Consider the following 22,753-nt stretch of genomic DNA (forward strand, 5'->3'; position numbering starts at 1 on the left):
GAGGATTTTGGAGTTAAATACAGAGGAAGAAGCTGTTGATCAGAACGTTTTATAGGAGATAGACTGGGAAAGATCACTGGAAAAAGGCAACTTATTCATTTTTCTGGGAGGATATGTATGACCCTGGAAACACTGTTTTAACATTTCAGTTAGGAATAATGGGCTTGGATCTCTTCACAGAAGCTGTGCAACAGTGAATCATTTGTATCAACAGGCAGAAAAGCTGCAAAGCAGCATTACAGTGAATGCCAAATTATCAAAATTGAGAGACAGAAGGAGCCTGTCACTTGGAAGGGCCTTCTGCTGAAATAAAAAAAATTTTAAAAATTAAAAATTACTGTATTGATTTGTACTATAAAAACAATTTAGAAAGTGTAAAGCCACTTCACTTTACCATAAAGAAACAATTGTCATTGCAGCAAAAGCAAGCTAGTGAATTATGGGTGTGCTTATGTGAGTTCTGTTTCAGTATCCTTGCTTCCAACGATTTTTGAGGCACACAGGTGTGCTCCAGAAAATTTTAGAGGTCTCCAGATGGTCTAGCTAAAAAGTCAGAGCAAATAGAAGACATCCCAAAAGAATATTCACACAGAAATTACTCATGTAGGAGCCATGCCTTAAATTTTTGCCATCTAAACTTTAGTCCCACCTAAGACAATTCCTCTGAATATTTCTAGTGGCTCTTTGGAATCGCCTATCTCATAGACCCATAGAATGGTTTGGGTTGGACCTAAAAGATCATCCAGTTCCAACCCCTGTGCCATGGGCAGGGACAACTTTCACTAGACCAGGTAGCTCAGAGCTCCATCCAACCTGGCCTTGTATACTTCCAGGGATGGCAGTCTAACGAGAACACATAATTAGCCAATGTTGCAAAATGCACCTACATATTCTTTCAATTTTGTGCTTTACGCAGCTCTAGAACAAGAAAGGTTTTGTCAATAAATGCTCATTTAGGAGACCTGACATCACGGTTTTAATTCCATTGGTTTGGAAAATTCCAAGTCAATAATAATTCACTAGTTGTTTTTTTTTTTAATGATATTAAAAAAACCCCCTGGATCTTATATTTTTTCCACTTTCAAAGTTCCCAGATGTTGATAGACATATAAATGTGAGATCATATTACAAGAGTTAGTTTAAGCACAGGTAATTAATCTGTTGTTCTTTCACAATCTGTTGCAATGAGAACTGGGAACACATCTTGGGTGAAATAGGAGTATCATTGAAAAGGAGCATAGTAAACACAGATTTACAGCATTGTCTGAATTTTCTACTACCTGACAGGAGTAATAATAGTGAGTGACCCTGTACACTAGGGGAAAAACATGTACAGAATATAGGATTCTCTTAATTATGCCAGAAAAATTTATTCTAGTCCCTTCTGTTCCCTAGAATTTGCCTCTCTCACCCACATACTTACAAATATACAGCTGAAATATTTTCTTCAAGATAACTTCTGTAGCTGGCATACCAAAAAAGACATCCTTATGTAAGGGTTTCTTCAATATGCCCTTTGCCCCTACAGACTAATAGTCTTTCCCTGGTAGCAGACAATCTCACTACAGATGCCTTAAGAGCTGAGTGAGATCTCTAATCTCTGGTATAGCCCCTGTTACTATCCCCTCAAAAGCTTTTCCTCAGGTATGTCCAACATGAATTAATTCTGATATATCTATGAAAAATAAAAGATAAATTCATTAGTTCTGCAGTTTATGAACTTATGGAAATATGGCTTTTTGATTATTCTGCATCCTTTAGTGGTAATAACTTTGTAAAAGCCCTGATAAATGTTGCTCACTGTGCCAAATACCGTTACTTTCTGTAATGATGTGTAGTTCAATACAAGTGAACCCCATTATAAAAACCTTTTTATAGAAACAAAGATTTTTTGAATACTAACTGTAATCATTAATGAAAGACTGGCTGTTTTACTGGTGTAAAACACCCTCAGACTATTTGAAGTGGTTTAATGTGATTTTCTGCAGAATACTGTTCTTTTAAAAATGCCAGGTTTTAAACACCTGCATTTAACAGTTACTACAATTATGGAATGGAAAAATTCAGTGTGAGAATCTTACATCTTCACTGATGTGGAAAAAAGCACAAAAAGGACTTGAAAAGCAATGAATAAAAGGCCCCCCATTGAGGAAATCAGAAAAATGTCTCTGTACGTGTCCAGTGTAGTGCTCATCTGCTGCTGCATTTGTGAGATACCAAGAGAGCTGATTTGACCTGTTATGCTCTGAAAGATGCACGATTATTAGGCAGGAGTTATCTTTACTTTTTCTGTGTCCTAGCCTACTTATGCTGCCTAGAGTATCTATAGATGCCCTAATCCATCATGAGATGCCTATTCTATTCTCAATCATATCCAACAGGTGAAGGTCCGTATGTCCATGCTTCAGATGTGAGATGGGTATACATATACACACACTCTCTGTGTTTGGATGCCAGATCTAAATGTTGTCCTTAAAAGAAATATAGTAATTGGGTTTGTTTTTTTTTTTTAATTTTAGCCAAAAGAGAGTATCTGACATCCTTTTCAGGTAAATCCCTTCTGAAAGATTTTTGTTTATCACTGACCAGTTTGTTAGAAAGCCAATTGCCATTTTCCATTTATTTTATACTGAAATTAATTCATTATTCCTTTAACATCCCTATCAGAATCCTGAATGAAAGACAAGTAATCAGTTAAGTCTGACTTTAAAAGCATGACCTGAAAATCTTTCTACTCCAAGTAAAAATATAGGTAACTAAAGGACGCAATTTAAAATCATATTCTAATACTAATTGATGTTACTATGTATACTCTTCATGTAACTGTTTACTTACCCTGTATGACACAACCATTTTTGCCAAAAATGTAGTATTTATGTGAAATCTTTAATAGCAAAAGGGAACTTTTGCTGGCAGCTGCTTAACACATTTCTGGTTAGCGAAAATGTAACAAAAATCTGTAGTTTTGTGAAGCTAACCCATCAGCAGCAGATGGATGACATCTGAAGCATCAGCCAAATGTAAAGGAATTATAGCAGCAGTAGAGAGGCCTAAATTTTGCCCACTAAGATTACAGACTACTTACAGTTTATATACTGACACAAATAGCAGTGCAGTGTTGCCATAGAAACTTGTAGACCAGTAAAATATTCCTCCAGCTCTTCACCAATGAAGGGACAGGAATACAGAGCTTGATATGGTAATGAGAGCAACCAGGGGATGATGAATGTGAACTGATTGAGGGTGAGGATTAAGTCAGACCTTAACAAGCCCCTAGCAGTGAAGAATGGCTGTGACTTCCTTAGTTAATACTGGGCGTATTTAATTCTCTAAGATCTTTCACATTCGTTGACAGGAAAATGTTTCACTGAAACATTGCTTTTTTTCCCCTCTTTCCTAGGGATTACACTGTCAGACATCTTTTGGATGCTTTCTTAGTCATTTTGTACTGGTTTTACATTTTGAGGACTTTGGGGGAGGGGAACAGGATTCAAAATAGTATAGACTGGAACTTCAGACCTCACAAAACTGAACTTTATGTATCAAATTAAATAAAATTAGCTAATCTAAATTAATTTTAATGTCTGCTCCATTTAATATTTCCTCATAGAAACTGCAAATGAGCTATTTTAATTCTCAGTGCATATCTAGAAATCTGTTTCTAATTTAATTCAATTTTTAATTGCACATTCAGGCTTTTTACTCTGGTAAAGGACACAGAGTACAATTTTTTGCATGTTTATAGAATCATAAAGTCATAGAATGTCATTGGGTTGGAAGGGACCTTAAAAATCATCCCGTTCCAATCCCTTTCCCATGGGCAGGTGCATCTTAGAGCACCTGCTTAGAGCTTAGAGCTTAGAGCTCTCAGGTTGCTTAGAGCCCTATCCAACCTGGTCTGTAACACTTCCAGGGATGGGGTAGTTATTGCTGATTACTTTGAAAAAGATAACATCTCTGTCAGCACAGAACCTTACAATTTGCTGAAGTTTTAGTTAAAAAAAATTTTAAATTTCTGTATCTTTTCCACCAATGATTTTTATGGTATTCTGCAGACTTTCAAAGATTAATACATTATGCCATCTAACTCATCCCTCAAAAACAAGTCCATCTGTTGAGACATACTAATTTTGTCATCCTAAAGGGTGTATGTTGGGTTTTCACCATTCAAAATGCTAAACACTACAGTGCACAAGTTGGGGGTTTTTTATATATATAATAAAGTGTAGTTACTACTTCACCCTCAATGTCTTGAAGAGCAAAGAAAATACACTGTATAATCCATACTACCCCGATTTTTCTCTTTCCAAATATTTGCAGCAACTACCTATATGCTGCTTTTTAAGATGCGGGCTGGATAGACTGAAAGATTAAAAAATGAAACATCTGAGATAACTTAGCAAGTCAATGAGAGGGAACTCAGAGTTTGTACTTCTAGGCCATTCATTAGGACTGGGTAAGTGCTGCATTAATCAAACACCATGTCCAAACGAGCTATCAAATATTGAAATAAAGCAAATTGAGTACTTAATATCACATTAATCAATTCTTATCAAAACATTGTTTTGATTATACTGTTCATGTTACCTTTCTGTAGTCTGATCGTCCACATCAGACTTTGATTTCTGATGGGTCACCTGTTCTGATGAAAGGGCAGCCCTGCAACAGGAATGGTGAAAACATACTTAAGGCACAAGAAGATACTTGACAACACATTGTATCACTTAAATGGTTTATTATTGTAGATATTATATTTCTTTCAGGTGTAACCACAGCGAGTTTGCATTGTCTTTGAGAATTTTTTCTGGGTTTTTTTCTTTAAATACTATAAAAACATACATATAATACGTGTATAAAGAATTATACATATATAAAACAAGAAATGTAATGCTTTAGTTCACTAGATTACCACATCAACTGAGCTTTTTGGAAAACTAATATGCCAAGACTAGCTGTTTTGCTAGTATGGATATAGTAATAAAGTGGAGTTTCTTTACTGTTCAAAAATTACTTTAGCAGTAAAAAAAGTTGAAAAACCTTTTCTCTTACCTGATAAACAAATCTTATCTAGTAAAGACAAAACTTTTATTTAACTAGCAAAGCACTCTTTTTTTAAAAGCTAAATAAGCAAACATTTACAGTTTCCTATTTTTCTTTTTTTATGTGAACAATCAAATTGATCACTACAGGAAAGCTAAAATTATGAATAATTATAAGAAAGGGAGAAGGTGGCAGATAGAGTTGATGAGGATTACCTGCTTCTTTTAGAGAATTTTTCAGTTTGTATGGCAACTAAAGCATGACATGTTGCATAGCTGTCCTAATTATAAGTCATGAAATTGCAGGTTGGTTAAGTAACCTTTTCTTAATTTAGACCATGCGAAATGTACATTTAATTAATGAATTAATTTAATAAATTTATTTTCTAAAATTAGAGCAACCTTTTCAGACACTCGAATAAGTTTAGAGTACTTTCCATCAATTCATCTTAAGTTAATGCTTCTATTACAAGCCTTTCCATGTGCAGAGCTTCTTGATTTAACACTTTTTCTTCACGTAGCTCACACTCTCTCACAGACTTTAAGAGTATCAGTTGCATATAAAAGAGTATTTGCATTAGCAACATATATAACTGTGGAACTAAAATTGCAAGGTAGTTTTTAACATTTACGCAGTTTAATGTTTTTTCAATTTGAGTAAATAACCAATGAAATGTTCTAAAATATATGCAAATAATTGCATTTCTGCCGGGAAGGAAATCTTCTTCATGCACTTCTGCATGTCATCTACAGAGGAACCCTCACAGGTAAATTATACATAGTTTGTATTATAAATAAATGCAAAATAATAATCAAGGTTTATGCAAAGGAGTGTGGTACATTTCTAAATCTACCAAGAAGCAAAGTAAGTAAGACATACGTTGTTGGAGCCTCTGAATTTTCTGAAGTGGTTCTAGAGAAAGAAGAGTAAACATTTCAGAAACCAAGTAGCAAAATGCAAGTATTGAAGCACTTTGCAAGATTTAGATCAATCAACAGCAATTACTTTTACTTTCCCTTCCTTCCAAGATATTTTTTTTTCTTTAAAAGGCAGAATATGTTTTTAACTCAAGTAGCATAATACTAAATTCAAACTATGTTCTTTATGTTACTAAGACAATAATTCTTCAATTAACATTCTCCAGTTAATCACTTTGATTAATAGTGTTTTGTTTTCAGCACACAATTCACAACCATAAAACTCAAATACAGTGAGCTGCTTATAATCTTAGCTCCAACTGCAATTTCTTTAAGTGTTCTGTAAAGTGTGTTTAATCAGGTGGGAACTGAGTTCCAGAGTTCCAAAGAACTCTGGAAGTTTATATATCATGTTTAACTATGGAAGACTAGAATCACATCTCAGAATCACAAAAGTATATAACTAACCCTGACCAAGAAAACCCACGTATTGGATTGCTGGACTCCCTTCCTGAGGATAGCAGATCAGTCAGCCATTCTCAAATTTGAAGAAAAGACATAGCTGACATAGCTCTTTGCTCAGTCTTTAAGACTGGTAGTGACCTTTAGAAACCGTGCTTATTAGCATCTATGCATGGCACTTTATTTCCTGAAACTCACAGGCAAGTAAAAGGCTTTCCTTTGATAACTTTTTAGTTATAGTGATATTCACAATTTTAAATAGCTTTCACATTTTCAAAGGACTTTTAAAACATAAACCAAGTAATCATTAAATGCCCATCACTTTTTTACCAGCTGTTCTTGATGACAGCATTGTTAGAGGATCCAGGAAGAGTCATGAGAGCTTCAGAAAGAATATGCCTGTTTTCAGTCTTCTCTGAACTGTGAGACTGGAGGAGTAACTGGATAATTAGTGTTGAGAAGAATAAAGGAATTCCAGCTTGCTATCGGAAGTTGGGTGGATGCCATGTAGAGCATTATCCTATTCTTTCAAAATTACCATCATCTTAGCAAGATACTGAAATGAAGCCAGATAAGTTCTTCTCAGTTGGCACATTGAGAACATCTAGTAAAGACTGACTTCAAAGAAAAGAAACTTTAACATCTAAGAGCCATCTTTCTGCTGGGTGGAGAGTGAATCTTGGCCAAACAGATAGAGGGTAGTAAACACAGAGTAAGATTTAAAATAATTGCTAAACTTGGTTTTAAGTCTTCCAGTGCCATACATCCCATAAATTCCCTGGGCAACAGTCTACCAAGGCTTGTACCTAACATCACAGCATATCCATTCATTTCTGTTTCATTTAATTTTCATCATTGCTGCACATGAGGCTCACGTTGGAAACTTCCCAGATTAAAACTAGGGAAGCAGAAGGCCATGCTGCAGCAAATAGTGGACGTTAGCAGAGAGTATCATGAAGGTTTATTTATTAATATTTTAAACCATCCATATTCTGCTTTTAGGTAAGAGCACAAGAAACATTCCCTGTTCTCTTTCTATTCTGCCAGAAAACAAGCATAACTTCAGAAATAAACATTAAACATGCATCTGCAAGTAACTTTAGTCTGATTTTTTGTTCTAAACTATTTCTTGGATACTTTGCTGACAGGGGACTTAGTAGATTTTGAGGTTTTGTTCACGCTGATACCCAAAAGGGCCAAGGGCCTGACTGTGAACCCAAATGACAGCAACAGATCCCTGCCCTTATGGCCAGTCTCTCTACAACATGTTTGCCTTGAGGAGAATTAACTGGAATTGTCAAAGTGAAACCATGAAGAAAGAATGCAAGCATGACAGAAAAAATTTGGGACCACTTATGTAACCTCAAGTTTCTGGCACTTCATATACTCAGGCCCTAGTCAATGCTGGGCATCAGGCTGCAAAGAGCCCAAACAAGTACTTCGGCATGGGATGCTTTCTCTTTGAAGGGCATCCTATGCATCAAACTCAGTAGATCAAAGAACTGCTCTGCTTTCTTGCTCCCAAAATTAGCTCTAGCCAAGAGTTAGGAAACAACCAGCAATCACTGATACACACCGTTTGCTTTCCTCTGCTTCTGTTGGGGTCTTACTACTCGAAACTGGGGGAGGCATCCAAGACTGCCTGTAAATTTTAATAAATAAAATTTTCAGTGTTAGTTTAATGCTCTGGGGCTGAACAGCATACTGTGAATGTTAGAATAGAAGTATATAAAAATACCTGGAACTTTTCTTAAATTATCAGTATTTTCAAAGACTGCATGTTGATATTTTTTAGACCATTTTTTACAGAAAACTGAACGGAATAGGAAATACTACAGTAATTTTATTCATTGTGAAAAATGTATTCTGTGAGTCCAGGTGGTTTTTTCTGCAATCTGAGTGGTACAAATAAATGGATCATTCATGTAAAGGACAACCAGATAAAATGCACAAAGGAAAGCGTGTCAATTATCAACACAAGAAATACAATCAGGCTATTAGAGGTCACATAAACAGCACAAGCACTTTCAGTTCCTTTTTTTATTGTTTTTTATTTTAACCCTCAAAACTATCAATCCAGCAATTGTTTGTGAAGTAAAAACAATTACACCAGAAGCAGTACAATTCATTGATGGCCTTCCATATCTTTCAAGAGCCTGGATTGAAAACACCATAAATGTCCACCAAACAAACAGGTCTATATGTTAATATAAATATGATGACATTTTAATTTCTACATTAATTATTCTACTGATCACATTTTTTATGCATGAAATATGAAATAAAATATCACAAATGAACAGAATTTGCAGCTGGGAAGGATGCAGAAAATATGGCTATCACCAGCAGTACATTTTAAATTAAAAATGTACTTAGTTCTACACCCTGTTTTTATTTTTGCCCAGATAATGCTATCTGAAATCCAGATTTTTAAAGGCAGCTGTGTATCATTCAGAAAACTGTGTGATTCATATGCACTGCAACAGTACAGGGTCATGTTTGGCATCAGAGGTTTCACAATTACAGTGAGCTACAGTGCTTTAAATCTGGACATTGAAAATGAGTACACCAGCTGAGTTAGGAGCTGCAGCCAAGAGTTAGCACCCATTGTGCCATGTCCACCAGGCTCACAAAACTGGGTCTACAGAGATAAAACTTTTAAATCCCATGGAAAAAGACAGAGGATGTAAAAGTTTAATTCTTGAAGTTTGCTGAGGAGTTTGAGTGTGCTGGAGGAGGAAGTTGGTAATTTTTTAATGTAATTGTGATATATTACTGAGGCTTAATACAGTGCTGTATACCCTCTGGCAACCAAGCAGTGGTGGTAATGAATACCTTTTTTTCTTGATTGGAGAAGTAGCTGCAGTGTTTGTAGATGCTGCATTAGGAGTCCAAGATTGTCTGTTAAGGAAATATACTTACTGAGTTAATCTTGAACAAGAGTATCATTTTAAATTATAAAAAAAATAAATTATAAGAAATCATGTTTCTGCTATCAGAATGATACAAATGTGTATGGTAAATGCTATAACTATGTTTATATACCTCAAAGGACACAAGATGTGGCAGACCTTAAAGGGCTCTGATGTTTAGACAGCTGCATTTTTACTTGACGTCCAAATTTCTGACTTCTTAGAATCTTGACTTCTGTACCTACACTTTAGTCTCCAAACACTATAATAATAATATCTTTCATTTTCATACTTTGGATTTTATGTTTCTTGCTCAAATAAAATGCTTTATATGTTTGTAAAACTAACCTATATAAAATCCAAGCCAGTAATTTGTCATAAAATTTATCAAAAAGTTATTGTCTTATCCTCTGCAATTCTTAATGATAGTAATTGACAATTCATAATAACAGTAATTGAAGAATAGCACTTTACAAATCATTTTGCTCTCTGGCAGGAAAAAATATATACAATTTAAGTCTCTCTTAAGTCCCACTTCAGAATTAATTGTTGGTCTGTTAAAAAACCATCTCCAGAACAAACCCCATAAAATCCAATTTATATGAGGCTTCATGTGTCATCATCACCATGATTTACAACATAATGGTGCAAAATTATAATTTGAGTGACCTCCGTTGAACTGTAAATGCCAGATACTGATTTGCTCTTCAGAGTAATATCACAACTCTCCCCAAGATGACTTGTAATTGCTGTGCTCTCTAGGAGCTATGATCTGTGTAATTTAGTACTGACAGAACTCTACTGACATTGATGAAGGCACAAAGAGATGCATTTGTCCCTTTGCATTTACACATATGGTGGCTGAGTTCTTCTGACTTTCCCTTCTTAAATGAAGGGAATCAATCAGGTAATAAGTGTAAGTTTTTTAGAAAATAATTTTTCAGTGTTGTGGAATCATATTACCTATATAAGTGGCCACCTCCAAATCATAGCAACTTCTTTAACAATGTATCAACAATGTTGTGCTAACTTACTTTAAATTAAAACTGTTTTAAACAAAAGACTGGCCTTCTGACAAAAGAAAAGGTTTCCACTGGAAAAATCATCTATCCTATCAAAAAAAAAACCTTTTTATGTTTTGGTTCTCAAGTTTTCCACTGGCAATGTACAATGGCATTTTCCACTGAAAGCATTAAATAGATTTTTTTCATGTATCCTTCCTCAGAACTATGTGTTGTATTTGGCAGATTTTATGCAGAGAAATCTAGAGCTCTAGAACATACCCACATTTTCAAAATATTCTTATTCTCTTTTTTTTGTATTTAAAATACTGTAATTATTAATCATTATGCTGAGTAAATGTGTAATCTGAACTAGTCTCCCTTTTAATCTGTGTGGAGAAATAGGCTTCTTCAAGCAAAATTCCTCTTATTCTAAAGAAAATATTTTTTTCTCCTCACCAGCTATAAAGAGTCTATGGTAATCTAGATATATGCCTACATTCCAGAGGTCAGGTGGTCAAATGAAGCCTACACTAGGCCATATCCCATACAAATAATTTCTCTATATAATCTTGGTATGTACCTGACTTCTAAAGTTATGATAGTATATAACACTTAGATGATAATGCATGGTAAATGATACATGATAAATTATAATACATAATAGATGATAATGTTTCTGAAATTCGTACCTGTTGTTTTCCTTATGATTGAGAGTTGGGGACTTATTTATTTTATCAGTATCATTTCCAGATGGAATTCTGTCAGAAACACAGAAATTATTTATAATACACACTAAATTTTTTTTAAATCCATTTTCAATAAAATCAAAAGACAGAGTATCATTTTGCCCTGTGTACTGATTAAAAATATCCCAGTATCAAAACAGGTAGAGAACAGAAGCTGAAATTATATCACTTTAGTGCATTATTATCTGAAGACTGTAAGTAGCTCACTAAAAAAGAGTTTTCAAAGATGATGTTCAAACAATAATACTGCATTAAATTTCACTGTTGCTAAACATCTATTACAACTCCTTTGAATTAGGTCAGAATACTAGAAAGAAAGCAATGTTCAGTCAAGCAGCACACACAGAGCTATTGCCTTTTCCTCTGCCTCACCATCCCTGGAGAGATGCAACGGTCTTGTTTTATTTACAGATTTCATAGATCCATGTGATGTGAAAATAATCTGGTGCAAAATCCCTGGCAAGGCATGGTGCTGACCTACAGGAATAACTTCTATCAACAGTTAGGTTATTTGTGCTTGAACTGATTTCATTAAGCCATGAAATTGACATGAAGAAACAAACACATGATTTTTCAAGCCCTTTATGGATTCTACAGTTATTGCCTAAAACCCTTCAAAATTTTCACAGAAATACACCATGTAGCTATCATAGCTGAAGCAGTTAGGTTCTTCTTTTATTCCAGATTTCTTCCTATATAGGAAATATTCTTTAGTAAGAACAGGGGGACTCTGGAAAGCTTAAATATAAAGTGATGTACATTGAAATAGAGGATAAATACTAAGTTGACAGGGCTGTCTTCAATATTTGGTTCAATCAGCTGAAACACATCCTGAGCTACAACTTATATATTTTTTTTTATCTATTCCCATCTATAAACTGAAGCTACAGATGCAAAATAATTAATCCTAGAACTATAATCTGATGTTACATATAAAACATTTTGTATCCTGCCCTCAAGCAGCACAGAATACAGTTGTATTTAATGAAAAGCCTTCCAGGGAATCCTGGGACACAATCTGCACCAGCGTGTGCTCTGTGTCTTTTGCAAATCTTAACTGCAATTTTGCAAAGAATCCTCTCCTGTCAGGGCAGCTCGTGACTGTGACAGCAGCTACAGTTGCAGGGAAGATCACTAGAGGTCTCGCTAAACCTGCTGGCATTGCTGCAGATGCAAACCCGAGCGTTCCTTCTCATTCCCCACTCGCCAACCAACCAGCATTTCTTTCACATTTCATCACATATTTTCAAAATTCCAGCACGATGCTTTACATAGTTTTGTATTTTCTCATTTTAAAGCCTTAAAGGTTCTATCTGGCATCCTACTCCCTTGCTGCCCAATGTAGCAGAAACTTTAAATAAAAAGTGAAAGAAAGGTAAGTATTATGTTAACTTCTCCTTGTATAACTTTCGAGCTTGATACGGAATCAAAGAATACCCTCTGTTCACACCCACAACACTGTCTACAACAGACACCCCTGCATCAATGGGCCAGTTAAACATGTTGTGTTTATCTGAACCAATTTAAATTTCTGGCCCCCACAGTGTCCTGTGCTAGTGACTCCTATAATTAATGTATGCATTAAAGGAAAAATAAATGTTCTTTCTCCATTTTCTTTCTTTCTTTCTCTCTCTCCCTTTTATAGATTTATTTTTTCCTTAATTCATTATCCAAAAATTTATAGAGTATCTCCTCATTCTAGCAGTGCAACAAGCAGAAAATATTCTTCCATTACCATTTCCCTATATTATTCCTTTCCAAGCTGAGGAATTTTTGTCTTTTCAGACATTTTACATATGAGAGCTATTCCATCCTTTCTCACTTCCCTCTTTATTTTTTTTTCCTGTTTCTATTGTAGTTTCTTCACATAAGTGAAATGATGCATGCAGTGTTCAAGATGTGGAAAGGAGGTTCATACCACACACTGCAATGGTTTCTGGTTTGGTCTCTGATCCTTTCCTAGTAATTTCTATTATTCCAAAGTATTAGATTATTAATAAATAATAAATAAACAATGAAAATATGTCATTTGCTTCAGTCCCATCTATCCAGATCTAATTGCTCTAGATGCAGTTAGGACTTAGTGTTTCTGGAAGCTATTCTGGACTTAGTACATGGAAAAACAGCAATGTAATTTTCATCACTACCTGACTTTTAAATCTTCTCCCACCTTTTGTCAAAGGTGGTTAAGTTTGCTAATAATGAGTGAGAAATAAAAGGATAAATAATTTTTTTCCACCCATCCAGAAAGGCTATCTGTGATCATCTGCACAATGCAGTTGTTGTCTTAGTTGGAAATAGCGTAGATCTACATGCCAGTACAAGTACACGTGCATCTACTGCCATCAATCTATGGCTTTCTGAAAACAACTTGTTTAGCACTTTCCTGTGCTTGCAGCCAATGGTGAAATACCATGTAGTTATCTGCAACATCTCTCCCAGATCTTTAAAATGGAAAATGGTGTTCAAATTTTGTAGCCATTGGGTTAGGCAAAATTCATATCAAAAAATACCTTTTTTGACATGGTTATAGCAGTATCCAAGAAGAAAAAGCTGCACATAATATGGCTTTTAGATATGTTATTATTTGCACATTTACACATGCAATGAAGAGCTCAAAATTATTCCTATAGTCCTCAAAGATTTTATTAATTCATATTTCAATTATTATTTTGTCATTTAGAAAATTAGCTATTGAAAATATATTTCTCTAGATAGAGCCAGATTCCTTAAATCCTTTCCCCTTGCAATACTACAGTATTCCTACTGGAATACTACTGGCCAGAAGAGATGCACAGCAGAATTGTGAAAAGATGTTCTAGTATCCAGTTTGAAAACAGGTAACTCCCTAGGACCATTTGCAGGATAGAAGAAGGTCATTTTCCAGAAATTTATCTAGGCAGAAATGATTTTCCATATAAGCAACATGACATAATACTGTAAACAGATCTGAGAGATCTCCAGTACCAAGGTAATTCGTCTCTAGAAGCACCTACTAGGAGCAGTCCTTCAGGGTTTTTTCTACAAAAAAACCAAAGTGTTTTTTCCACACAGGCAGATAAACAATATAGGTGTTCTGCAAACTGGTCAGTTCTAAGCTTGGAGACTTCCAGCATATGGCTATGCTTGTCAGGAATAATTCTTAAGAAAGTAAGAGAATTATACCAAGTGGAGAACATCCTTCACAGAGGAAGCAGAAGCACCAAATTCAACTACAAGAAAGGTACTAAGAGAAGATACGTCACCACACCCTTTTATATCTTAGGTCGCAAATTTGAGGAGTTGCAGAACATGTGGTCATCCCTTATAAAACTGCCTGCTGGCAATAGGTGTGCACAAATTAATCCTGGAATGGCTATATTCCGGTTTTGTAAAGACTATTGATGACTGAGGAACATAAATAACTTGACTGCAGCTTCCTCACTGTGATAATTTCAAGGCAGAAGCATCATTATTCACTCCCTTTATGGCACGTTCCGCATTAGTTTTCAGAAGTCTATATTTACACCTAAATTCCTTTTTTGGTATACTCTGTCATCAGTTACATATTAAGAAACGTTTATGTTAGATATTTGTGTATATGAAACACGAAGATAGTCAGCTTACAACCTCAAATAATTCAGATACTTTAATATCTCAGCATAAACCAAAAAGATATCGAGTACAAAAAAACCAGTGTTCCTCAGTGACACTGTAGAAACTGGAATTGTTCTGTGACTTCTAAATTAGTAATCAGGGTTTGAGGCATGAAAATCAAATTTTAAAATTGTTTTGAAGTGAGTAGCCATGGGAGTAAGTATGACATAGCTGATATATGCTGATTGAATTTCCAAAAAGCTTCATCGAAGTCCGTTTTAAGAGCTCTTAAGTAAACTGATCTCCTGTGGGTAATAGAGAAATAACTGCTTAAAATGTAGGAAACAAAAGTTTGAAATAAATGGCAAGTTTCCAGACTGGAAGGAGAGATGTACAAGACCTATGTTCTTCCATGTGTTCATGAATTATCTGGAAAAGAGGAGAGTGCGATGATGTTGCTTGCCAATGTTATTACTTAATGGTAGTCAAAACAAATGGAGACTGGCAAAGCTTTTCAGAAGTCATCTGCTAACATGTCAGATTTCTAAAATGGCAGATGACATTCACTTTTCTTAGATGCAAAGTAATGCCTGCCAAGAGAAACAATTGATCTCTGAACCAGCAATTATCACACGGAAAAGAAATCTTGGAATTATATAGATAATGTTGTGAAAATTAAAACTCAATTCTTAGCAGGACTCAAAAGAGCAAACTCAATGTTATGAAGTACAAGGGGAAGAACTGCAAATGAAATAGAAATCATTGTTATTACTCCTCTGTGTACATACAAAGTGTGCACCCATCTTAAATAGCTACATGGAGATTTGGATTCCCAGATCAAAAAGACTAATATGGAAATAGAAAATATGCAGAGAAGAGCAACAGGTGAATTGAAGTTATAGAGTGGCTTTCTCATGATGATTGAACAAAGACAGCAGCATCCACTGGCTGTAGGATAGGCAGGGTGATGATAGTGCACAGGTCTCTAGCCTATTCTTTTTCAAACTCCTGTGGAGAAGGCACATTTTATGTAACAATTTTGCATTGTTTCTTACAAGAGAAGTAAGGATCATGAAATGAAATAGCCCAGTGCTAAAACCCAACTAAACAAAGTGCACTTTTCCCACAGTGTGCGTTTAAGTGCTGGATCTCACAGCCTCAGCATGTTCTGGATAGCAGATGTTAATGGTGGCTGGATTTTGAAGATTCAACACAGAAAGAATCTGCAAACACAAGCATGGTCATGTCTTCACCCAGCAGAGGTCAAGGCTGATTAAGCACCTGTATGACAACCACAACTCCAATATTGGTACTGATCACGGTATTTGCAAAGAACTATGGGTTTAGCCATGTTGTGCTTAGCTGTTGGAGATATGACTTTGGTTTTGAGTTTGAAAAGGAGGAAATTGGGGAGGAGTGGTTATCATCTGTGGAAAGATACTTACATTTATGAGGAAAGGAATATACAGGAACAGGTACAAAAAAAGAAGAAGATACCAAAAGAACCTTTTCTCAAATCACATTTTCATTTGTCTCATTGAAAATTCATGCAAAAATCATTCAAAGTCTTTTACTTAGATGCTTAATGAATACAAAAACTTTAAAAAAAACACTGACTTCATTCATGCTTTCATTTTTAAGACCTCTCACAGGTATGACAATCACAACACACAATACATCCAGGAAAAAAGCCCTACCTGTCCAAGGTGGTATCAGATCTGTATCGTCCAAGTACAGCTTTCTGATCTTCCTTTTCATTTGTGCTACTGCTGGAATAAAAAATTTAGAAATGCCACTTTGTTCACTGATTATATTAAAAAAACTCATCATTAATAAAACAGTATTTATGTCTCAGATAAAGTATCATACAGGGTTTTAGACCATCCAGGTGTCAACAGATCTAACCCTGGATCCACTGCAGTGATCAATTATTGACACTGGAGTCTGATTTACAGTGAAAATATGAATAGACTAAAACTAAACAAAGCAAGTTCTTGCTATATACAGGATATAGTAAAAGGATACCAAGATTTCTTTGGTATCATTAGAAAGGTGTTCAGATACTCTACCATACCTGTGTAGGCTATCTTGGGATTTATATTGGTTAAGGACGGCCCTTCCATAGTTTTCATCAGCACTTCAAGCAAAAGAAAAACAGTGAGTGTTAAAAAGAGATCACTTTTTCTTGGCAAAAGATTTCTGTCTTCCATCAGATTTCGCAGCTGTCCACTACCACTGTAATTGCACCAGCTGCAGAACTCTGCAGTAGAAGACTCCAGACATTTTGCAGTAAGAATTATCTCTTCCTACATGCTGTTCATGGGCCAGATAATGATAACATGGTCTCAAGGCATTGTTTCTACTGCAATTTAAGTCCTAGTTTACATTAGAGTAAATTTAAACTGATTCTGACTTAAGCTCCTTAAAAGAACTTGCCCAGATTTATAATCTTCTTGCTTATAAAAAGTCAGATCATAGTCTTGCAACCTAGATACATGAAATGTGGGATTTTACTTGTAGAGCAAAACCTCATCAAATACTCAACACTCAAATGTCCCAATGAAAAACAGGCAGTGAATACTTCCAAAAGGCAACAAATATCTCATCAAGATAAATAAATAAGAGTTATTTGATTGAATTCCCCTAGTTCTGGTTGATACCATCCATGCAAAAGCAGATGCTCCATGCAAAGGTACATGGCATACTGAACTAAATATGGAAGAAATGCATTTCATATTTTTCTTACCTTTCCTCCTCAGGCCTCTTCTTTATCCAGCTGTTATCTTGCAAAAGGGTCCGTCGTTTATTAATATCATGAGTAGCCTGTTGTCTGCTTTTAATTGCAACAGAGGGGCTCTTCTTATCTGCAAATGCAGAGAAATGTCATGAAAATTAACATGTAGAAAAACTTTGGAAACCTAAAGTACTATTACATAGGTTGAAATACATAAAAGTTTCATACAGATTGAATTTTCAGTTATCATACCTGTTTAGTGCAGATCGCTTCTTAAAAAGTTTGTGGCTTCAACTTTGAAGGGCCTGCAGAAGCCCAGCATAGCAAACTAAATTCAGTTTCATCCTTAATATGAAACTGCTTTGCCTATTTCTAATGAAAACACGTATCACAGATCTGATAAAGGAATTATGAAATTTGCATACCACAGTAATCCCAGGAAAGTCAAACTAATGAATCCTGACAGCAAATTTCCTGGGGTGTTGTCTGTGGGTTTTGTATTTGCAGATGTGTGACAGGATGCAAATTTTGAAGGAAGGCTAATCTTGAGTTGACCACATGGCCCTCCAATTACAACCAGTCCAAAATATGTGGATTTTCATGTTTCACAAAGAGTCAGACTCCCTCTGAAGCTTCTTCCTGAAAGGCTAAATGAACAGTTTCTCTTCTAGTCAGTTACTTAGTTTTACTGAACTTTAATAAAAGCAATACCTTTCAGATTTATACCTTTACATCAAATTTAACTAAAATTGGTGTAGGGTTTCAAAGGTTGTTGGGACAGACAGACTGACATGCTGAACAAACATGGAAGACTTATTTACTTCTGAAAACATCCTAAAATATCATTGTCCAACAAGGCTGATATTTAGTGTACTAGGGAAGTAACAATATGATATTCACTTGATTTCAGAAAATATGGATTCTTCCCTGTATTAGAAAGCTGACATTTATTTCCTTTGGTTTGTTTCATGAGGATTTTGGCCCTTTTTGCAAGCAAAAATATGCAACGACTTTGTTCAGTATTCTCAGTTTACCTGAGTTTCATATTGTCAGCTTATTTGAGGTGAGAGGAAATATTGATGTAATATTTTAACATGACCTATTAAAATGAAAAGCTAGAAGTTCAGAGCAAATATGAATTCCATTTTTTAATTGCTATATTTGCCCCAAATTTTATCCAGAGAAGGTGAAAAATTAAATATGTAAAATCCTTGTTAATACAACCAATTAATCAAAAAAATTGAAAAATACAGAGGATCTTGTGTTTTCCTCTAAAGACCCTCAGTTTTCTCCACTAATTCCTCACACTCTGAGGATTCACACAAAAGGAGACATCAAATTTCAGGAGACATCACTATCTGGTGTGCAGTAATTAGACAGTAAAAATTGTGTGTAGAAAGAACACACTCCACAGAAAACACATTCAGTCAGTAATACGTCATTAGTCAGAGCTGTGTTTTGGCATTCTGCTCTGATTTATAAGAAAATGTACTTCTTGCTTTTAATACAAGAGCTTCACCCATAGTGGTAACAATAAAAAATGACAAATGGCTACAGTGAGTGCAAGACCAAATCGTAATAGAGCACCAAAACATTTATCTTAAGTGACAATGGCCAAGAGTGAATTTTTAAATACATTTTTCTTGTAAAAGTAGACACTGATGTACAAAGATAAAATTCAGTCTAAGAATGTATATATATCTGTCTGTAATTCAAACTGTGCCTGTTTCAATTCCCTACACTGCCAAGTGAAAGAGAAGGAATGAAAGGTTTGGACTCATCACTGATGCTTGCCTAGTTGCAAATGTTCTCTGGTTCTGTGTTGGACTTGCTCTCTCCAAGACTGAGGTGCTAGAGAAGTGGCAAATGTTTTAGAAGCCATGGCTGTGATAGCACGGATGTGTGCTTCTATCTTTTGGCCTTGATGCCCAGGTTTGCCTTTCTTCTTTTTAAGCAGCATAGATCCAGCCATTTGACAAATGACCAGGGACATGAAAAATGCTGTTTGTAAGAATGAGCTGACAATCACGGTAGATTAACAAAAACTAATCTATCCTCACTGCATGACTTCTGCATCAGCCTGTTCACTGCCTATTGAGCTAGCTCTTCTCTTAAAAATATTTATTCAAATCTGACTTTAAACACTTAAAAAAAATGAAGGCATCCCAGGCTTGTCTGAATAGCTCCAGTGGTTCATTAGAATATCTATTAAAACAAACACTTCTTGCAAACCGGAAAGAGGAAAGACCTTCACCACTTCAAACAATAATTTTGTCTCATGGTCACTGTCAAGAATTGAGATAGTTTTAATTAGCAAACAAGACTATATAAACTGCATTTTCTCTAGAAATGTGTACCTTTTCTCATTTGTAATAAATATTTAAGGATTTTTAATTTGGTACAATTATTTGCATTGTTAAAAAAAAACAAAGGAAAAGTTAGTTTTTCAGAAGTAGGAAAAATGTGAGCTCAAGTTTATGCATGCCAAAGAGAAAGCTTCTCTTCAGCAAGGATACTTGATGGCAGCCAAAGGGGGTAAATTATTCCAGCATTTTTTTCATCCTAATAGTTTTAGCCAAAGATGCTTTCAACTGTCTGCAATATATTTTAATCTCTTCTCTACTATCAGCCATAACCTCCTCTGAATCTTGAAGAAAAATTATTCAGTAATATGAACATTACATAAGCATTTCTGTATAATCAAGAAGTACTTGGTATATATCCAACTATTAAAATTAACTGTACATGTGCCATATTGTCTTTTTTACCAATAGTACTTTAGGAAAACTGGTATCACCTACCCAAAAATCACTTGGATTTCTCAGATATCATGTTTTTTAAACTGCTAAGTGCAAAGAAGGTTTCTCATGAAACGTCTTATAAAGGTGGTAGACAAGGAATATATATTGTTTTCTTCTCAAGAAACATTGCAAGCCCTCTGCTAATGCCTGAGGCCCTGGGCTTGCAGAAGAGTACTCGTTTCTGGCCTAAGAATTTTCTCCCAAGCTTCAGCTAAAAAATTAAACATAGATCTGATACAACAGATTAGGTCACATGAGCACAGGCAGATGCAGCTCATCCCTGTCTCAATTTGACAATAAAAATTTATGTCTTCAATACAGCAGAGTCAAGCAGCTCCCTGATGTAGCAACACCAATTTTGTAAGCCTGGTATATCCCACCCGAACCAGGTCCTCATGCATCTCAAATACCTTTCAGTCTATAGAAATATTTTTGAGGTTCAGGGAAATGGAAAATTTCATCATGTTTCTAGTTTGCCTCTGGACATTTCTCGGTATAGAAAGCAAATTCCAGCAGTCCTGCAGAGGACTCTAGAGGAGCAAACCATCCCATCAGACAATGACTAAACAGCTTTTCTCTCCCCTTCCCCCATTCTAGATTTCCTCAATTTCTCCTCATTTTCCCTGTGCAAGTCAAAGAGACGGCGCTGAGACCGGGGGATCTTCCCACTGCCCTTGCAGCCTCCTTGCTCCTGTGAGTTCTCCACGACATCCACACCTTGCCCCGCACCACCCAGCTCCCCCACTCGACCACACTCCGCTGCCCAGTGGGATGTTCTGGCCTGAATCCCTGCCAGCCACATCTTGTGCACAACACCAATAGTTTGGCATCTGAAACGGGTCGCAGTGGCCTGAATCACCCTCCTGCCACTGCCCTGTGAGGGAGCTGTGCCAGGGCCATGGCGAGGCCTGGGCAGGAGGGAGGCCGCGCTTCAGCCTCCAAGTGCCCCGGGAGCAGGAAATGGAGGAGACTCAGTATTACCGCTTTGATTAGGAGACTGTTTTCGTATGCTGAAAGCTGACATTTGTTCGGTAGGATGTTGTCCTTCTGCGGGAATCTAAAAGAAAACGTGACAAAAAAAAGGAAGTGAGGGTTGACAGCGATACCAGGAACCAGCCCTAAAGACAGGTCAAGTTTGTCGTCCGCTTCAATCACCTCCTTGCACAAGTTTAGCCTGACAGTGTGGAATGGCTTAGGGCCAGCAGCAGCCCTTCTCAGACTGAATCTGGGGCATGGTGGTGGCTTTTCCCTGCCTGGTGATGACTGTATGCATTCCTGCCCTGCCCCTCTGCCTTGTCACTCTGCCCCTTCCCTGTTGGGAGCTCTTCCAAGATCACTTGGTGTGGTAAGAGCCTTCAGCGGGCAAGACAGAGTACTGAAGAATGGGTTGAGGTGATGAGCTTTATAGGGAGATGGTATCAGTCCCTGGCACAGCACCTGGAGCACAGGTGAACTCATCCAGCCCTGCTTCTTGGTCTCACGGATTGTGGCCAGCAGATATCACAGGGGGTCAAGACAGAGGCAGTTCTGCTGCTCTGCAACAGTTTTCCAGTCACTGACTTCTTCTCTTACCTCAAATCAGGTTAAAAGCCTCCAAGACGGATAATTTAAAAAAAAAAAAAAAATCTATTATTTGGGACCTGAGCCACTCAAAAGATTTCAAGTTTTGCTTTGAAACTGGATTGTGAATACCAGCTTACCTAGAGAAAGCATCAAGCAGAACATAATGACATTTTCATGACAGAAAATTCTCCCTTAAGTTAAAAAAGCCCCAAATGCTAACACTGACTTAAGAGTTTGGCCAAAACTGACCCTCTTTAGCAAATGGATTCCTTCTTGTAAAGCAGCATTTTCCAAGAAAACAATGTTGTGCTGGAAAGCTCACAACCAGTTCCACTGTCAGGATGCTAAAATTTACAGAAGCACCAGAAAACTGTTTTTGTGACAGAAGCAGTCCTTAAAAATCAGAAACATTCCTGGTTCTCTGGATGACACAGAGAACATTTTTTTCTTTTTGCAGACGTAAAGTGTATTGCTCACACACCTAAAATAGAGTGGATTGACACTGGAGCTTGTGGCTCTTTCTTTACTGATGGAAAGTGAAGATGATTTTGGACTCTGGCAAAAGCTTGAGAATAATGCCTATACTGACAATAAAACATTGTGGATGCCACAGTGGATTGCACTAGAGCAGATTCTTCTTTTCTATGCTTTTACTGCCAAACAATTACTAAAAAAAGCTTATGATGTTAAAAACACAAACAAACAACCAAAACATTTCCAACACCCCCCCAAAAAACAAAACAAAAAAGGCACCCAAAAAATACCCCAACACTAACATACAAGCAAACAAAAAGAAGCAGTAACCCAAAATCTGGATGTAAATAACTACAGATCTTTTTAGAAAGTAAAAATATAAATACAAAACCACTATTGGAGTCCAAAAGTCTGCATGTATCTTAAGCAGTTGTGAAATTCCAAATATTCATTAGAGTTTAAAATTCTGGCATTTTGAAAGGCTCCTACCCTCATTCCTTTCTTTTTTTTACTTTAGTTGTTGG

General features: G+C 36.1%; 1 protein-coding gene across 8 annotated transcripts in view; it reads right to left on the reverse strand.

The window, feature by feature from the left end:
* SCEL (sciellin) overlaps positions 1–22,753 on the reverse strand; it is a 123,010-nt gene that overhangs the window by 21,700 nt on the left and 78,557 nt on the right. For 2 of the 8 annotated variants that reach the window (XM_069008589.1, XM_069008615.1), the window contains exons 3-11: positions 21,174–21,249; positions 17,404–17,521; positions 16,732–16,794; positions 16,355–16,426; positions 11,025–11,093; positions 9,255–9,320; positions 7,996–8,061; positions 5,920–5,952; positions 4,588–4,659 (exon numbers count right to left, since the gene is read on the reverse strand). In XM_069008589.1, coding sequence (XP_068864690.1) covers positions 4,588–4,659; positions 5,920–5,952; positions 7,996–8,061; positions 9,255–9,320; positions 11,025–11,093; positions 16,355–16,426; positions 16,732–16,794; positions 17,404–17,521; positions 21,174–21,216 — 602 coding nt within the window. In that variant the 5' untranslated portion in view covers positions 21,217–21,249. The remainder of the gene's footprint in view (positions 1–4,587; positions 4,660–5,919; positions 5,953–7,995; positions 8,062–9,254; positions 9,321–11,024; positions 11,094–16,354; positions 16,427–16,731; positions 16,795–17,403; positions 17,522–21,173; positions 21,250–22,753) is intronic. The other 6 variants (XM_069008591.1, XM_069008594.1, XM_069008603.1 and 3 more) reach the window with 6 other exon arrangements.

Source organism: Aphelocoma coerulescens, chromosome 1, assembly GCF_041296385.1.
Source record: "Aphelocoma coerulescens isolate FSJ_1873_10779 chromosome 1, UR_Acoe_1.0, whole genome shotgun sequence".
Taxonomy (NCBI): domain Eukaryota; kingdom Metazoa; phylum Chordata; class Aves; order Passeriformes; family Corvidae; genus Aphelocoma; species Aphelocoma coerulescens.